At 45.2% G+C, this 17,125-nt stretch overlaps 1 protein-coding gene across 4 annotated transcripts in view; it reads left to right on the top strand.

Moving 5' to 3' along the window:
* Positions 1 to 17,125, top strand: part of cdkal1 (CDK5 regulatory subunit associated protein 1-like 1) — a 781,965-nt gene that overhangs the window by 748,541 nt on the left and 16,299 nt on the right. For 3 of the 4 annotated variants that reach the window (XM_038796964.1, XM_038796963.1, XM_038796965.1), the window contains one exon: positions 1,677 to 1,841. In XM_038796964.1, the coding sequence (XP_038652892.1) occupies positions 1,677 to 1,841 (165 nt within the window). Of the gene's footprint in view, positions 1 to 1,676; positions 1,842 to 10,709; positions 10,865 to 17,125 lie in introns of all 4 variants that reach the window. The other variant, XR_005460641.1, reaches the window with a different exon arrangement.

The following is a 17,125-nucleotide window of genomic DNA, read 5'->3' as shown; positions in this document are numbered from 1 at the left end:
CTCCCTCTACATTTTGCAGGCCAAGGTGAACATTCTACCGTGGTTTCTGTTTCTATTCCAATGTCTACCGGTTTTTCTGCCAAAAATGTTCTTCGTGGGGGTGGAGAGATTGATCTTGTCCTTCATTGTACAGCCAGATCTCTCTTCAAGTTAAAAGCTTTGTGAAAGGCCACATTTTAGCAGAAATGTTGTGGCTCCCAGGATAAAGAAACCTAGTTCTGGGGGTCGGTTAACTGGCTGGAAGGCTGATTCGTGATGCGGTGCGATGCCAACAGCGCAAGTTCAATTCCTGTACCGGCTGAGGTTCTCCATGAAGGCCCCACCTTCTCAAGCGTGCCCCTCACCTGAGGTGTGGTAACCCTCAGATTGAATCACCACCAGTAGGCTCTCTTTCCAAAGGGGAGAGCAACCCATAGTCCTCGGAGACTATGACGACTTTCGAATCCAATTAGCAAGAAGGATTTTCATTATCAGCACCGAACAACAAAAATATCAGTTTGCCTCAATCTTTACAGATATGTGTGTGGTTGGGAATGAGTGTGCAGTTCTTTCAGGATTCTTTTTTAAGAATCCAAATAAATTTTATTATTACTGCCATAATTTACATGCAGAAAATATTTCCTCGGTCTCCGTGAGCTACTGTTTGATGATTAAGCTGCTCCAACCATTGACTTGTGTTGCTGACATGCAGTTATTCTAAAGGTGAATGTGTCTGCTGCAGGGTTCTTTCAGAAGATAAACTTCTATCTTGGGGAGTCTGGAATTTGCAATCTCTTGAATTAGTTTTAATCATGTGAGACGATAAGGGAGACATTGTCAGATTATTGCCCTGGGCTTTTCCTTGCCCTTCAGGAGATTGTCTGGCTTGACAGGGTGTTTGGTGGGGTAGGGTGCAGAGTGGGTGGGTGTGATTGCGGTTGGGTTAGTATTTAGTCATCATGCTCCAAACTGTATGGTGTAGAACAAGCGTGTCTTTTCCTGCCCATCAGTTTTGTATGCTCATGTGCTTTTGTATGGTTAATTTAGTTAATGCTGTGGCAGTGCTTGTGCTTAAGCCTTTTCTGCGCCTCCAAAATTAAAGGGCAAGCGACAATGCTGGTAGTGGGGAATAAGGAAATGAAAGTAGATGAAATAATGAACAAGACGAAAATTAAACTGAAAGAAAATAGAATAAAATCATACAGTGCAGGAGGTGTCTGCACCAACACTCTGAAAGAGCTTCCTACTTCGGCCCAATCCCCCGCCCTAACCCCATAACCCACCTAGGGGTAATTTAGCATAGCCAATCCACCTAACCTGCACATCTTTAGACTGTGGGAGGAAACTGGAGCACCCAGAGGAAACCATTACAGACACGGGAACAATGTGCAAACTTCACGCAGATGGTCATCCAAGGTCAGAATCGAACCTGGGTCCCTGGTGCTGTGAGGCAGCAATGCTAACCACTATGTCACCGTGCCGCCCAAGGTAGAAGAAAGAAATTAGTGAAAGGAAAATAGTCTCAACTACATTGCAGTCAATTAACCCTCTGTTGCTCAGTTTACCATCATGTTTTTCCATATGGTCTTGAAGAAGTCAACTCTGCCAAAAGCTCTAAATCTTGGTTGCTTGATCTTGCTCTGTAAAAATTCATCTTTTTTTCTTTCTCTGCCCCCACCCTTCCTCCTCCTACAAAGGTTCTGGTGCCCAAGCAACCGGAACTTCTGGGAAAAATGATCGAGGTAGATATTTATGAAGCAGGGAAACATTTTATGAAGGGAAAGCCAGCACAAAATGGAAAGATCCACACTCCTTCAATCGTCAAACCATTACTAAAGGGTGAAGTATCAGGGATGACAGAGGTAAGTGGCAGTGCTTTCTTCATTTTACCCTTCTGTAGTTTCACAGAATTCTCTCCATGCATGTCTTGATGCAGGTGGGTCAGCGTGGTAGGCCCATTTGTTGATCAGAGCTAAAGCTATAAAACCTAAGAAGTGTGAAATTAAAATGTGTATCTGATTTCTGAATATCATTTGATCTCCCAGGAAAGTACAAATGTTTTTGAGTTACTATCCTGCAAAAATAGCGTGCAGCAATGCAATCATGCATGGGGAAGTATTTTCTCGTGTAATTCAGTGCAACTAAATTTCTCCAAAAAAACTTGCACCTCTACCTTAAGTCTTGTAGATGGCTATTAATATGATCAAGTTTCTTTTATTGAAAAGAAGTTTTGTGTGTCTTTAATGATTGTGACTTTGGTCACTTATAACCTGGTAGCTTTCAAGGCTTCTGCTGTAACCTGAGATGGTAACAAGCTGATATTTGCAGCTTGTATTTACCATTTTGCAAAACACAAAACTACCATCTACCAAAATGCAAACATGTTTTGCCAGAGGATAAGTCAGATCTCCAGAGGTGAATTAAAACATTAAATATTGAAAACATTCATACCAAAGGAACTGAAGATGGAACACTTACTCAGCAAAGGAGAGTCTAGAAAGGAAATGAACAAGAATCTAACCAAAAGGAAGATTTCAGCTTGAACAGGCATTTCAACTAATTTGGCCTGACTGCCAAATTCAAGAAATATACCTTCAATAAGACCCATTATCATTTGGAAGGTAGTTTTCACTTACTTTCTTTAGAAAATGTGGGGCTTCCAGGCAGGGATCGCTGTAATGGGAGGTTTCTGGTGCAAGTCTCTCTTATTGGGGGTTTCTGGTGGGGGTCTCTTTTATGGGTGAGTTTCAGGTGGGGATCTCTCTTGTGGGGAGGAGGGTCGGGTTGCCCTCGTACTGTGGGGGAAGAGGGGTGACCTAGAAGAATCTCATGGATGGGTGGTGGTAGGGGGGACAGCCACCAGACTTTGCTATAGGTCCGCCCACTCAAATGGTAGCCCAACAGGCGGCACGGTGGTTTAGTGGTTAGCACTGCTGCCTACTGCGCTGAGGACCCGGGTTTGATCCCAGCCCTGGAGTGTGGCGTTTGCATATTCTGCCCGAGTCTGCGTGGGTTTCACCCCCACAACCCAAAGATGTGCAGGTTAGGTGGATTACCTGTAATTGGAAAAATAAATTGAGTACTCTAAATTTATATTTTTTTTAAATGGCGACCTAATAGTGGGTTTTGCGAGAGAATCCCTTGCAATTGCCACCACGCGTAAATTCAAGTGGGAGCACAAATCAGAGGTGATTCAGCTCTGGCAGGAGAACATAATCTCCCAAATGGAGAATTCAGCTCTACGTCATTGATGTGAATTGATCCCTTTTTCCACCAACTAAATGTGTGCTTACCAATGAAGCGAATTGTAATTGTGACAAGGAATGGGATCTTATATTATATTAGTTATAGGGGCAATTTAGTTGTATCAGTAAGCACAGTGGAAATGTGGAATTCAAAAGGCAGTTGAGACTCGGGCCAGGTATTTCTGGCATCTCCCTCCAATGATGTGTTTTCGCAAAGATAAAACTTGCCATTGGCTGCTGGCAGGATCTTCTGCCCCACCAAGTCTACATTATAGCACAGTGGTTAGCACTGCTGCCTCACAGCTCCAGGGTCCCAGGTTCAATTCTGGCCTCGAGTGACTGTGTGGAGTTTGCACTTTTTAAAATATAAATTTAGCGTACCCAATTAATTTTTTTTCCAATTAAGGGGCAATTTTAGCGTGGCCAATCCACCTACCCTGCACATCTTTTGGGTTGTGGGGGCGAAACCCACGCAAATACGGGGGGAATGTGCAAACTCCACACGGATAGTGACCCAAAGCCGGGATCGAACCTGGGACCTCGGCGCCGTGAGGCAGCAATGCTATCCACTGTGCCACCGTGCTGCCCCTGCCCATGTGGGCCAATTTATCATTGTGACTACCTCGCGGGGATAAGCTTTGGGACATTTGCGACAGTTCCCGTTTCCTATCACACTTCTAAGTGCCATCTATGGCGGGTTTTGCTGGGAGCTTCCCACCAGCTCTGTCGGCAAGTCTCCTCCCGCTATCAAACTCACTTAGTCACTTTTATGGGCGCTGGGGAGTTTTCCCCCGGTCAAGCCCACACTTAGAATTATTTTCATCACCGGAAAGCTGAATTCGCTCGACAGACTGGCTCCTCAGAGATCGGGCCACCATTTTGAAAGGGTGCCCAATCTCGAAATGGCCTTGTAGGTCCCCCAAACTCCCCCCCCCCCCCCCCCCCCCCCCCCCCCCCCCCCCCCCCCCCCCCCCCCCCCCCCCCCCCGATTTCAGAAGAGGGGAAACCTAATTGGAGGGATATACGCATGCAGCTGGGGAAAAGGTGGACATGGATTAGGGAAGTAATAACATGGTCAAGAACTTTAAAGTGGAATGGGAAGTTTGAGATGGGGAAATAGTTTACAATGGCAAAGGTCTTGAGGGTGAGATTTTGTGGAGAGGGAACAACGGCGTTCTGAAAGCGAAGGGGAAAGAACTGCAAAGGGGAAAAACATTTACAACCTCTGTTAACAAGAGGGCTTGGGAAACAAGTTGGCTGTTCAGAAACTTAGTGGTCACGGGATCCAAGAGAGTTCGGGCTGGGTGTCATTGGACAAGTTGAGCTTAAATTGGAAACAGGGTAAATAGGAAACGGGGAGAGACCCAAGATTCTGGGTTAGGGCACAGAGGAGCCTGAGCAGAGGATTGGCTGAGTGGGGAAGGAGTGTCATGAACAGACGGTCTCGTCTTGGTGACAAAGAAGTCCATGAGCTCTTCACACTTGTTGGACTTGAGGGTGATGGGGAAGTGGAGAACGGTTAAAGAGATAGTCAGAAAGAAAAGAAACCAGGGGTTATTGTTACTCTCTAAGAGCATCTCGAGTGGTTTTGGCAATGGAGAGTGAAACCAAAAAACAATTTGTGGTTCAGCCAGATCAGTTGATGGACAGCTAAACTAGTTGCCTACTGGACACATACCTCAGCTTTTGACTGATTAATTACAGTATTGTATCCACCAATTCTTCTATACACATGCAGTTAGTCACATACGGTCACATACTTGCGCACCCAAATACATACTCTGACATTTATGCACTATCTAATTCAACGTGCAGCATCACATATTGATGATGCTAGTTTTCTATAACTGGAACTCAGCAAGCTTGACTCTTCAGTCTGTCACCATACAGACCTTATGATAGGTATATTCAGACACAGGAAAGGCCTATCAGTTTTATATGACATGTTAAATCCATGTGAGTACATACTATGAATATAGTTAACAATCAAACATTGTGGTTCAATAAAGTTTTATCTTAATCTTTCCATTAGCTGTAGATTTTGATTTGGTTTACTTGTCCATGTCCAAATGCAGCAAGTACTGGACAATATCCAGGCTTGGGCTGACAAGTGGTAAGTTACATTTGTGCCACACAAGTGCAGGGAATGACCATCTCCTGCAAGAGAGCATCTAACCACAGTCCTTGACATTCAATGGCATTACCAATGCTGAAGTTCCCACAATCAACGTTGATTACCATTGATCAGAAACTGAACTGGACTAGCCATCCTGAGACTACCAGAGCAGGTAGCACCCCAAAGCCTGTCTACCATATACAAGGCACAAATCTGGGCAGCACGGTAGCACAGTTAGCATAGTTGCTTCACAGCTCCAGGATCCCAGGTTCGATTCACAGCTACTGTCTGTGTGGAGCCTGCATGTTCTCCCCGTGTCTGCGTTGGTTTCCTCCGGGTGCTCCGGTTTCCTCCCACTGACCAAAGATGTGCAGGTTAGGTGGATTCACCATGATAAATTTCCTTTACTGTCCAAAAAGGTCAGGTGGGGTTACAGGGATAGGGTGGAGGTGTGCGCTTAAGTAGGGTGCTCTTTCCAAGGACCGGTGCAGATTCAATGGGCCGAATGGCCTCCTTCTGCACTGTAAATTCTATGATTTCTATGAAGTCAGGAGTGTAACAGAATACTCTCCACTTGCCTGGATGAGTGCAGCTCCAACAAAACTCAAGAAGCTCAACACCATCCATGACAAAGCAGTCCGCTTGATTTCTGTCCCTTCAGAAACATTCAATCACTCCGTCACTGACGAACAGTGGCAGCCGTGTGTACTATCTACAGGATGTACTGCAGGAACTCACCAAGGTTCCTTAGGCAGCACCTTCCAAACCCTCAACTGCTAACATCTAGAAGGACAAGAGCGGCAGATACCTGGGAACCCCACCACCTGGAGGTTCCCTTCCAAGTCATTCAGCACCTCGACTTAGAAATATATTGTCGTTCCTTCACTGTCGCTGGGTCAAATTCCATAACTCCCTCCCGAACAGCACTGTGGGTGTACCTACACCTCGGAGACTGCAGCAGTTCAAGAAGGCAGCTCACCAGCACCTTCTGAAGGGCAACTCGGGATGGGCAATAAATGCTGGCCTAACCAGTGACGCCCACATCCCATAACATTTATTTTTTACATATTTGATCAATTACATCAGACGGAAATGAAAACTGAAATTTTAAAAATCGATACTTGAAGATATGTTCCCACATTTCTCCACAACTTTATGTTTTCTCAAGTGCAGTTTCATAGTTGCAAATAATCCTCTATAAACCTCATCAAAATATCCGTTCTTTACATGTAAAATAATGTTCCTAAGATATTCAACATTGGAGGGCATCTCAGCCAATCTAGCCCTATTGTCGTGGGAATGTCCGTTTAAGAAATGTTTCTGTCTTATCACATGGCATCAGTGATGTCATTGTGTGGGTGGAGCAGGGGTGTGGCTCTGTGAGTTTTTACTTTCGCTTTGAGTTTGGACTGGTTTTGAACTGCACAGGTTGAAAGAAGTGTCTCTCTCTTCATTTTAAAAGCTGCTCCCAGACTGCTTGATAACTTAAAAGAGATAATTGCTTTCCGGAAGGAATTCAAACCTGCTGTTTGAAAAGGGGACCAGGTATCAATAACAAGTCTTATAACAATAAGAATGCCGTGTCCTGGGACAGGCCTTTGAAAATTGGTTTCTGGTTTTACTTGGATTTTGTTATTGAATTGGAGCAGTTAAGGGGAATTCATTAAGGGTTACTGTAGCTGTGTGGGGTCTTTATGTTTGTAATTAATAAAAAGCCTTCCTGTGTGCGCTTATATAAATGTTAAATAAATTTGTAGAATAAAGCTTGTTTTCTGATTAAAAGTGCCTAAGATCTCTGTTGAATAACACATGAAAGGCAGGCTCTTGTGCTCATCCCAGCCAAAATCAATAAACAGTTGTAAATCAGATGAACTCCATAATATACTTTGGAGTTTTCAAAATCCTGGCCCATAACACTGTTCACATCTGAAGTTCACATATTTGCACTTCCACTATGCCCAACTGATGATCAGGAACTGGCATTTTGGTTGGCCTTTCCCTTCCTAACCATAAGGCACTGAGACCGACTGAGTGTAGTACTCCAATTGCTGTCCTACGAGGGTAGAAGTCCTTTGTACTCCAATGGCCGGTAATGACATTTTGCAAGCCTACAAGCTCTGATAGCTAGAACAGTGCAGAAGGAGGCCATTCAGCCCATCGAGTTTGCACTGACCCTCTGAAAGAGCACCCTACCTGGGCCCACTCCCCCACCCTATCCGTGTAGCCCCACCTAACCTGCAAAAGCGTGGACACTAAGGGACAATTTTATCATGGCCAATCCATCTAACCTGCATATCTTTGAGCTGTGGGAGGAAACCAGAGCACCTGGAGGAAACCCGCACAGACACGGGGAGAAAGTGTAAACTCTATACAGTCACCCAAGTCCAAAACTGAACCCGGATACCTGGTGCTGTGAGTCAGCAGTGCTAACCACTGTGCCACCTACTATAAGCATTCAACTCAGTATTGACAGGCTCCATAGTACACCTACCCACTGAGACAATCCATTTCAGAGAAAACATGCAGGTATCGCATTCAGTATCGCATTGGTGGAATATTTGATTCACATTGCTGGATGCGGTTGGTGAACTGCAGAATGGCACAAGCTAAGTATAACCATACCATAATGTTACAGAATTTATCTTTCCACTGTTCCACCAGACTCTGAACTAATTTATTTTGCTGAATTCTTGCCCCATGGTTGTGTGGGATTTTCAACATAAGAAAACTACTGTATTTGAAAAGGAAACATCTGGAGATGACTATTTTGAAACTGAATCCAGAAACTTAGCTTAGAGTGAGTGCACATGTCCCATTTGTACTCCTACTTTACAAATGCAGACATGTGAGGCTGGGAATGTTTTTATTGCACTTTCGCAGTCTAGTAATCAGAATGACAAGATAAACAGATGTCCTGCTTTTTGATCTCATTGTCCTAGTATCCTGACCAGCTGTATCAAGATTACCGAATGGCCCAGTATATGATTTTTTTCCCATCTTCTCTTCCCTTTCTTAGTTTTAGCAATCTGTTCTTTGCGCTCCTTTAACATTTTCTGAATGTGCAACTGCATTGTGTTAAGTTTGCAACTGTTAAGTGGAAATGTAAATTTTAAGTAATCTATAACACACTCATATAATTTTCCTAGGACTACATAGTATTTTACAGCCATTTACAGAAACTAACCATTCAGCGCAACAGGCCTATATAGCGCAACAGGCCTATATGGATGTCCATCCTCCACTTAAGCATCCTTCCACCATATCACCTTCTATTCCTTTCTCCCTCAGGTACTTCTCTTAAAGGTATTTATGCTGCTCACCCCTCTGAGTCATGATTTCGCTGGGCTGGGCCTATCTACACCTCATGACCATTGAGGAATGCTCCCACAAACCAGACTGGGAGTATATTACAATATTCAGGTCTCGAGGTGACAAAGGAATGAGTAACTGTTTCAGTAGAAGATGCACCAAGGCAGAGACAGAATTGGGCAGTGTTACAAAAGTATTCGGTGGGATGCAGTGTTCCTCAGGGAAACCTAACTGGGGTGAAATTTAACAGGGCTGCGCAGCATCTTGTAGCATTGATATGGTGTGCATCCTGAATTTTCCCATGTGCACAAGGTGTTCCTAATCTCAGCTGTGCAATCACAGAAATGCATCAATGAGTCATATAGATTGAGACATAGAGCAAATTGCATTCTTATTCCGGGATCGCATATTTATCAAAAAGACCATAATTAAATGCAAATATTTAATTAAATTCACAGTAAGGAGTTCCGAAATTCAATGAAAATAAGAGCTAATTTCCCAATAGCCAAAAGGCATTCCTCAGGTTCTGTAATGTTCTTTGATTGGGCTGATGTGAACAAAGAACATTAAACTTTGTTTTACAAACAAAGCTATTTATTACGAACACTGAATTAACGAATAACTAAAATGTCTAAGATTAATACAGTTGGTAATAAACATCTATCACTAACTTACACGAAGATACAACAGTGCTACTTTAAACTGCGACTCCTGACAAACACCTCCTCATGGAGCACATGGTGCATCCCAGGTCCTGGGACTCCGTACTCGCCCCACCTACTGGTCGGATGGTAGAGCTACAACAATAAAACATATAACTTATAATACACATGCAGATCATAGAATTTACAAGGATGATGAGCTACTCATATTATACACAAATGATAGCCTACCTATCATCACAGGTTCCACTGAGCCTGAGTACAAACCAGAAGGTTCTATGTTCAGTTCTTGATCTGTAAGTTAGCGGGAGCTACCACTTGGGATACTATTGTTGGTCTCCCTGGACCAAACAGCAATTAATGTCAGTCTTAATTTATCAACAATTTCTTAAAATACAAATAAAGTCCCATTTCAGCATAAAGTGTAGGAATTGAAGTGAATATTGCAAGCTGTATTCTGTCAGTGCAGAGTTTGTGAGCACTGAAAATTAGGAAAGAAACCTTTCATATTTTTACAATATCAGACTAATTTTACTGCTTTGATAATTCTATGATCTAAATCAGTGGGGCTATTGCACTGTCTTGAAGGAAAGAAGAAAATGCTTTTGTGTTGCAATCACAGATTAGTGTTTGCCATTCCCTTTCTTTTTTTGTTATTAAAGATCGGCGATAATGTTGTAAATTTATTCTCCAGCGCACATGTTAGGAACATTGCTCATTCATTTAATTTCCACTCGGTTAAAATTCAGTTTTTATTTGATGTGTGCGTGTGCATACATTAGCATCTGATGATCATAGCCTTATCATACTTGTGTTCAAGTTGGGTGCCTATCTGGTCTTCAGTGATTTATGGACATAATTAATTATTGTGCAGCAGCAGCGGGGCGTTTTTGTATGTTAAGAAAATGGTGACAAATTAAGACTTGCATTTTGTGCTTCTCTGGAGATTTAACTGGCTGTTGTGGCAATGCTGAGCTTCATACATTCATAAAATCTTTAAATATAAGTTATTCTGTGATAAGTAATTCAACCAACTCCCATCAATCTAGGAATTCTCTCCAATTATTATAATGATGCTATTGCAGCATATGATTTAAGGGAGTACTTTGCATCCTTCCATTTTGTTCTAAATAACCCAGAGTAAAAAAGCAAAAGTCTTTACTTGTGCTGATGGCTTGCCCATAAATGAGTTGCAAATGAGCAGAGGTGGTAGATTTTTCTCAGTGAGATTTTTTTATTATATGATTACTTATGTTGTTACATATCTCTACGATACCCAACATTTTCTTGGATAAGATGCAATTACTCATTAGGTAATAACTTTTTCCTGACATTGAGCACAACTTTTCTCTTGTCATTTTCTTCATCCTCCTTTTTCTCCATTTTATGCATACTCAGCTTGGCTCACTTGATTGCAGTCTTACCACCGAACTCAAATGTTGCGGGTTCAAACCCCACATCAAGAGTTTGCACTTGAAATCTATGCTGGCACTTTAGTGCGGAGTAACATTAAAAAATGTAACACTGGTGAAGCATGTCATCCTTTAGACAAGGTACGTAAGCAAAGCCTCTTCTGCTTGTTCCAATGGTTCAGGTGAGATGCCTTAATTTTATGCAAGACCAGTACTCCTGTCAAGCACAGGACTTGCTGTGGGTGGCTCCCAGGAAGATCTGTTCTTAGCATGTCCTTGCAGATTTGCATTTAGCTTGAGGTTGCTTATGGCATTAGTAGAACATAAAAATGCCTGAAGATCCCACTGCTTTAATTAAGGAAGAGCGGGGAGGCCTTGTAATGAGCTAGTTAGCATTTTTTCTTAATCTATACCGTCAAAAGCAGATGAACTATTACTGGTCTTATTGCTGGTTGTGCAATTACTGTGCAAAATATCTGGTGCATTTATCTACATTACAGAAGTCACTGATCTTTAAAAGCAATTAATTGCCTGTCTTTCTTTGTGGCCATTGCTCCTTTGAATTTTTTTCTCTTGTTCCTCCTGCTCTGGAGCAATGCTACACCATATGCTCTTCCTCTTCACTACTTTGCTAAAATCAAGACACAGCCATTCTAACCCATTCTTTCTAGCCTCCAAAGCTGTAGAAACTTTCCTCCTCAGAACTTCCCTTTCTGGTAGTATTCAACTTTCAAAACCCGAGCTCGGTTCAACCTATTCATTAATTCCCAGTTGACTGTATATTCTCTCTTGATCCTTCCAACTTCCTTAATGCTGTAAACAATGTCGGTGACTCTTCATTTGGGTTTCTCAATTTTAAAAAGAAGTCAATTGTTTTGTGGAAGAGTTGGACTTTGGAAGTCCCTCAAAAAGCATGTTCCTGGGCTTGAGCAGGATGTATGGGAAGAACTACATAATCAGCATGGGAGTTGCCCCAGGCCATTCTTATATACCCTCAAAGTGGTAGCTCAAGAACATGTTTTCAGAGTAATTAAAATAGATTTCTTGGCCAATTGCTAGTCTGAGGGATGGACCATGAACAAAGGAAACCTGATGACAGGAGTATATTTAATTTCTTAAACATCTGGAGGAAGATGTGGAGGGAGGATAGGAGAAGCTATTTTTAAGCATAGTGTACTGTGATGTACAGAATTTCAAGATTTAAAAACAAGGGATATAAGAGGGGTGTCATGTTAGGTGTCAGGATTAGGTTTCTTTGAAGAGTGGCTTTCTGATTTTTTTAAATGGCTTTGGGTAAATAGTTTTGGAAAGTGGATTTCCTCTTTTTTAACTTATTTGTATTCAGCTTTTAACATTTTATGCAGAAAACAAAAAACGCAAAATAGACAGGATAACAGAAGAACCCCCCCACCCCCCCAACACACTACCAACTAATTAAAAACTTGACTCGAAACACACACACCCCTGCCCCCGCCCTGCCATTAGCAGCTCAATCCATCTCTGACAGCACCCCTCAAGGTGAAATTAGCCTTCTCAAGATACAGGAACCCCGTCAGGTCCCCCTGCCACACCGAGGCACACGGTGGAGAAGATGACCTCCACCCCAACAGAACCTGCCTTCGAGCAATCAGTGAGACGAAAGCTAAAACATCCGTCCCCATCTATAGTTCCGGCAGGTCCGGTAACCCAAATATGGCCCCCAGGGGACTGGGGTCCAAGTGCGAAATTGCTGACATGGTGCTGAAGAAAGAACCCCAAAACCTCTCAACTTCGGGCAGGATCAGAACATATGCACATGATTGGCCAAGCCCCACTCACATCGCTCACGAATGTCCTTTCCTCGGTCAAACAGCTGGCTCAACCTTGACCTCATTAGGTGCACCACCTTTAATTGTGTTAATCCTCGTCTCCCGTGCGAGGTTGAGGTGTTCACCCTCCGCAGTACCTGATACAACAACGCCTCCTCCAGCGCGCCACCCCCCCCCCCCCCCCGCCCTCTCCCCGCCCCCCCACCTCCTCCTCCCACTTGGCCTGTGCCCCTTCCAATGAGGCCATATCCTCCAGAACCCTCCCATAGATCGCTGAAATGAACCCGCCAACCCCATCACCGACAATACCCCTCCAACAATGAGGAGGGCGGTGTCACCGGAAACTTCGGAAAAGCCTTTGCTGCAAAATCCCGCACCTGCATGTACCTAAAGGCCGCCGTCCGTGGGATCCCAAACGTCTCCTCCAAGCTCGCAAACCGCTCGTGCAGAAATAAGTACTTAATTTCCCTCACCCCCCACTCCTCCCAGCCCTGAAACCGAGCATCTAATATCGCCGGCTCAAGCAAATGATTCTTTCGATTCGGCATCAACTTTGACCCCGCCCCAACTTAAAATGCTGCCAAGATTGTCTCCATATCTTCAGTGTGGCCACTACCACTGGACTACCTGAATATTTCTCTTGGGCAAACAGGAGTGATACTGTTGCTAGTGCCCACAACCCCGACCCCCTACAAGAGCCTGCCTCCATCCTCACCCTCCCTGCCCCAGCCCTACACCTTCTCAGCATTCACCGCCCAAAAGTAATATATCAGATTCGGCAGAGCCAAGCCCCCTAACTGTCGCCTTCTCTGAAGCACTGTGTTCCGAATCCTCGCTACCTTGCCTGCCCAAACTACGAAATCAACCGTTCCACTATAAAAAATGCTTTTGGCAAGAAGACCAGTAAACACTGGAATAAGAATAAATACCACAGCAAAATATTAATCTACCGACTATACCCAGCCTGCCAATGATGGGGCGAAACTGTCCCACCGCAACAGATCCCCCTTGCCCTGGCCACCAGGATAGTAAAATTCAGTTTGCAGAGCCAGGTCCAGTCTCGAGCCACCTGCCCCCCCAGGTACCTATACTGAGTGATCGCCACACAAAACGACGATCCCCCAAGCCAGCTCCCTTCCCCAGCGGGGAGACCAAAAACCATTTGCTCTTCAAATTCAATATGTATACTGAAAAAGCCCTAAATCGCTTGAACAGCCCCATTATATCCCCACCATTGGAACTGGGTTGAAGATATGCAACAAAAGGTCGTCAGCATGCAGGGACACCCTATGACCCATGCCACAAGCTTAGGCCCAATCCCAAACCGTTTCAATACTGCAAACAAATAACTCCAATCTACCTAATCAAATGCTTTCTCCGCATCCAGTGCCGCCACCAACCCTTGCTCTCCCCCACTTCTGATGGGGAGAGCACTAAGTTTAGCAAGCGCCGCATATTCAAGGACAACTGCCTACCCTTTACAAACCCTGGCCGGGATTCTCCCCTACCCGGCAGGGCGGGGGGTCCCGGCGTGTTGGAGTGGCGTGAATCACTCCGGCGTCGGGCCGCCCCAGAGGTGCAGAAGTCTCCGCACCTTTAGGGGCCAAGCCCTCACATTGAGGGGCTAGGCCCGCGCCGGAGTGATTCCCACACCGCCGTCTGGCGGAACGGCCTTTGGCGCCACGCCAGCTGGGGCCGAAAGGACTTTGCCTGCCGGCCTAGATCCGCGCATGCACCAGAGCGTCAGCGGCTGCTGACGTCATACCAGCGCATGCGTAGGAGAGGGGGTCTCTTCCGCCTATGCCATGGTGAAGACCATGGCGAAGGCGGAAGAAAAAGAGTGCCCCCACGGCACAGGCCTGCCCGCCGATCGGTGGGCCCCGATCGCGGGCTAGGCCACCGTGGGGGCACCCCCCGGGGTCAGATCGCCCCCCAGGACCCCGGCGCCCGCCCACGCCGCCAATCCCGCCGGTAAGAGAGGTGGTTTAATCCACGCCGGCGGGTGAGGCGAGTCAGCGGCGGGACTTCGGCCCATCGTGGGCCGGAGAATCGCCGCAGGGGGCCCACCGACAGGCACGGCGTGATTCCCACCCCCGCCGAATCCCGGAGAATTCGGGACACGGCGGGGGCGGGATTGACGCTGGCCCCGGGCAATTCTCCGACCCGGCAGGGGGTCGGAGAATCCCGTCCCCTGTCTGATCCTCCTCAATCACCTGCGGGAGGCACTCCTCCAGCCTTAGCGCCAACATTTTAGCAAGAATCTTGGCTCCACATGTAACAGGGATATTGGGTGATAAGATCACACTTCACTGGGCCCCTACCTTTTTTTTAGCTAAAGTGAAATAGATGCCTGTCCCATCATCTCCAGAAGCGCCCCCTAGCCATCACGATCTCAAACATCATTAACAGCAGTACTAACCTTTCCGAAAACCTCTTATAAAATTCCACCGGGAACCCATTCAGCCCTTGTGCTTTACTCATATGCATGTTTACTATCGCCGTCCGAACCTCCTCGATCCCCACTGGCTCCTCCAACCCTGCCCTATCCTCTTCTTCCACTGTGTGGCACTCCAACCCCTCCAAAAACTCTCGACTCATCCCCTGGAGGCTCCGACCTATAGAACCTCCTATAAAATTCCTCAAAAGCCCTATTCACCTGCTCTGTGCTGTCACCAGCCCCATCCCGGACCTGAACAATCTCCCGGGAGGCACCCTGCCGGCGGAGCTGTCTCCCCAGAAAGTGACTGGCCTTCTCCCCATTCTTGTACAACAACACCTTTGCCCGACTCACTTACTGACCAAAAGATTCGGAGTGGAATCTTCCACATACTCCCCATCAACTTCCAAAATTTAATCTATCAGCCGCTGCACTCGTCCCTTGCCTCCTTAACCAACTGTGCCTTATACGAGATGACCTCTCCCCTTACCACTGCGTTCCATGCCTCCCAACCACTGAGGCGAGACTTCCCCATTTTTATTAAACCGCACATAATCGTCAGTAACCTTTGCCATCCTCAAACAAAAACCCAGATCCGCTAGGAGCCCCACATCCATCCTACACGCCAGCCTCTGTGTAGGCCCCTTCTCCAAGACTACATCCACCAGGTGCAGAGCATGATCCAAAATAACAATCACGAGTATTCCGCTTTCCTCACCCCCAACAACAACGACCTCACCATAATAAACAAATCAGTCCTTGAATATACATTATGCACTGGCGAAAAAAAGGAATACTCTCTACCCCCTGGAAGTAAGAACCGCCATGGGTCCACTTCCCCCATCTCTTCCATGAACCCCCCGGCGGGGTCAATGATCACTGTTTAGATCAATCCATTTTGGGGTGCTACACTGTTTAAGTCACCACCTAAAATTAACCGATGCCCAGAATGGCCACTAACATGCTCTTCATAAACACCACGTCATCCCAATTCGGGGCACCAGCTAACCAACACTACCAACCTCCCAATACCATAACGTATCTGCTTCCTGATCTGCCGCCGCCTTTTGATTTCCTCTTTTTTCAGTGGGTACTGCTAATGTTCCCTCTGAAGCCACGTGGCAACACAAAATTCTCACCCAGGCCGAGCACAAGTCACGAGTTTTAGACTTTTGCATGTGCGTGATCATGCAAAATAATTTAAAAGAGCTGTGATATCAAACAAATCATCTGTATACTGCAAACCAAAAATTAGAGGTTACGTTGAGCACCAGTTTGGAGAATAAATGCTTGGTCATTTTTACTTAATTGCTAAATCTGGCCCAATAGTGTAAACCTTGTCCAAATGTAATTATAAAAATATTGTGACAATTACTACACTGGAGGCTCTTCTTTACGCCCTTGTTTTCTTCATTTTATAATCATAATCTTTATTAGTGTCACAAGTAGGCTTACATTAACACAGCAATGAAGTTACTGTGAAATTCCCCTAGTCGCCGCACTACGGCGTCTGTTTGGGTACTCCGAGGGAGAATTCAGAATGTCCAATTCACCTAACAAGCATGTCTTTCGGGATTTGTGGGAGGAAACCCACGCAGACACAGGGCGAACGTGCAGACTCTACACAGACAGTGACCCAAAACCGGGAATCGGACCCGGGTCCCTGGAGCTATACGGTGCTATCTATACCCTACACACTACTATCCCTGGCCAAGTTGGTGAGTGGGCAACTTTTTTCCCCTCTATTGTTCTGAAAATTACCACTGGTCCCAGTGGCGGATTGTGGTGATTTGGTGGGGGGAAATAAGAGCCTCTATTCAATACCATCCCATGATAGCGTGGCTAACTGTGGGAAATTGGCATGTGAAATATTGTGGCACAACTCCATGCTACAGGAGGTTGGACTGAACAGCATTTACATCAAAACTTTTATTTGAAGCAAAATTAAAAGTGTTCAGTCAAGCAGTTTCCACTAAAAAGCTTGCCACTTTTTTCTTAAGGAATTGAGTTTCAGGCAGGATAATACATTAACAATCCACCTTTTCTCGGTTAACCATTGGCAGATTCAGAAGTGGTTTCATCCAATGTCATTTAATTTTACCTTAAAATAGGTTCCAGTCAATTGTATAATTGGTGGCATTTCAATTTATAAATTGT

This window comes from Scyliorhinus canicula, chromosome 5 (assembly GCF_902713615.1).
Source record: "Scyliorhinus canicula chromosome 5, sScyCan1.1, whole genome shotgun sequence".
Taxonomy (NCBI): Eukaryota; Metazoa; Chordata; class Chondrichthyes; order Carcharhiniformes; family Scyliorhinidae; genus Scyliorhinus; species Scyliorhinus canicula.
This window is presented reverse-complemented; position numbering and strand designations above follow the sequence as displayed.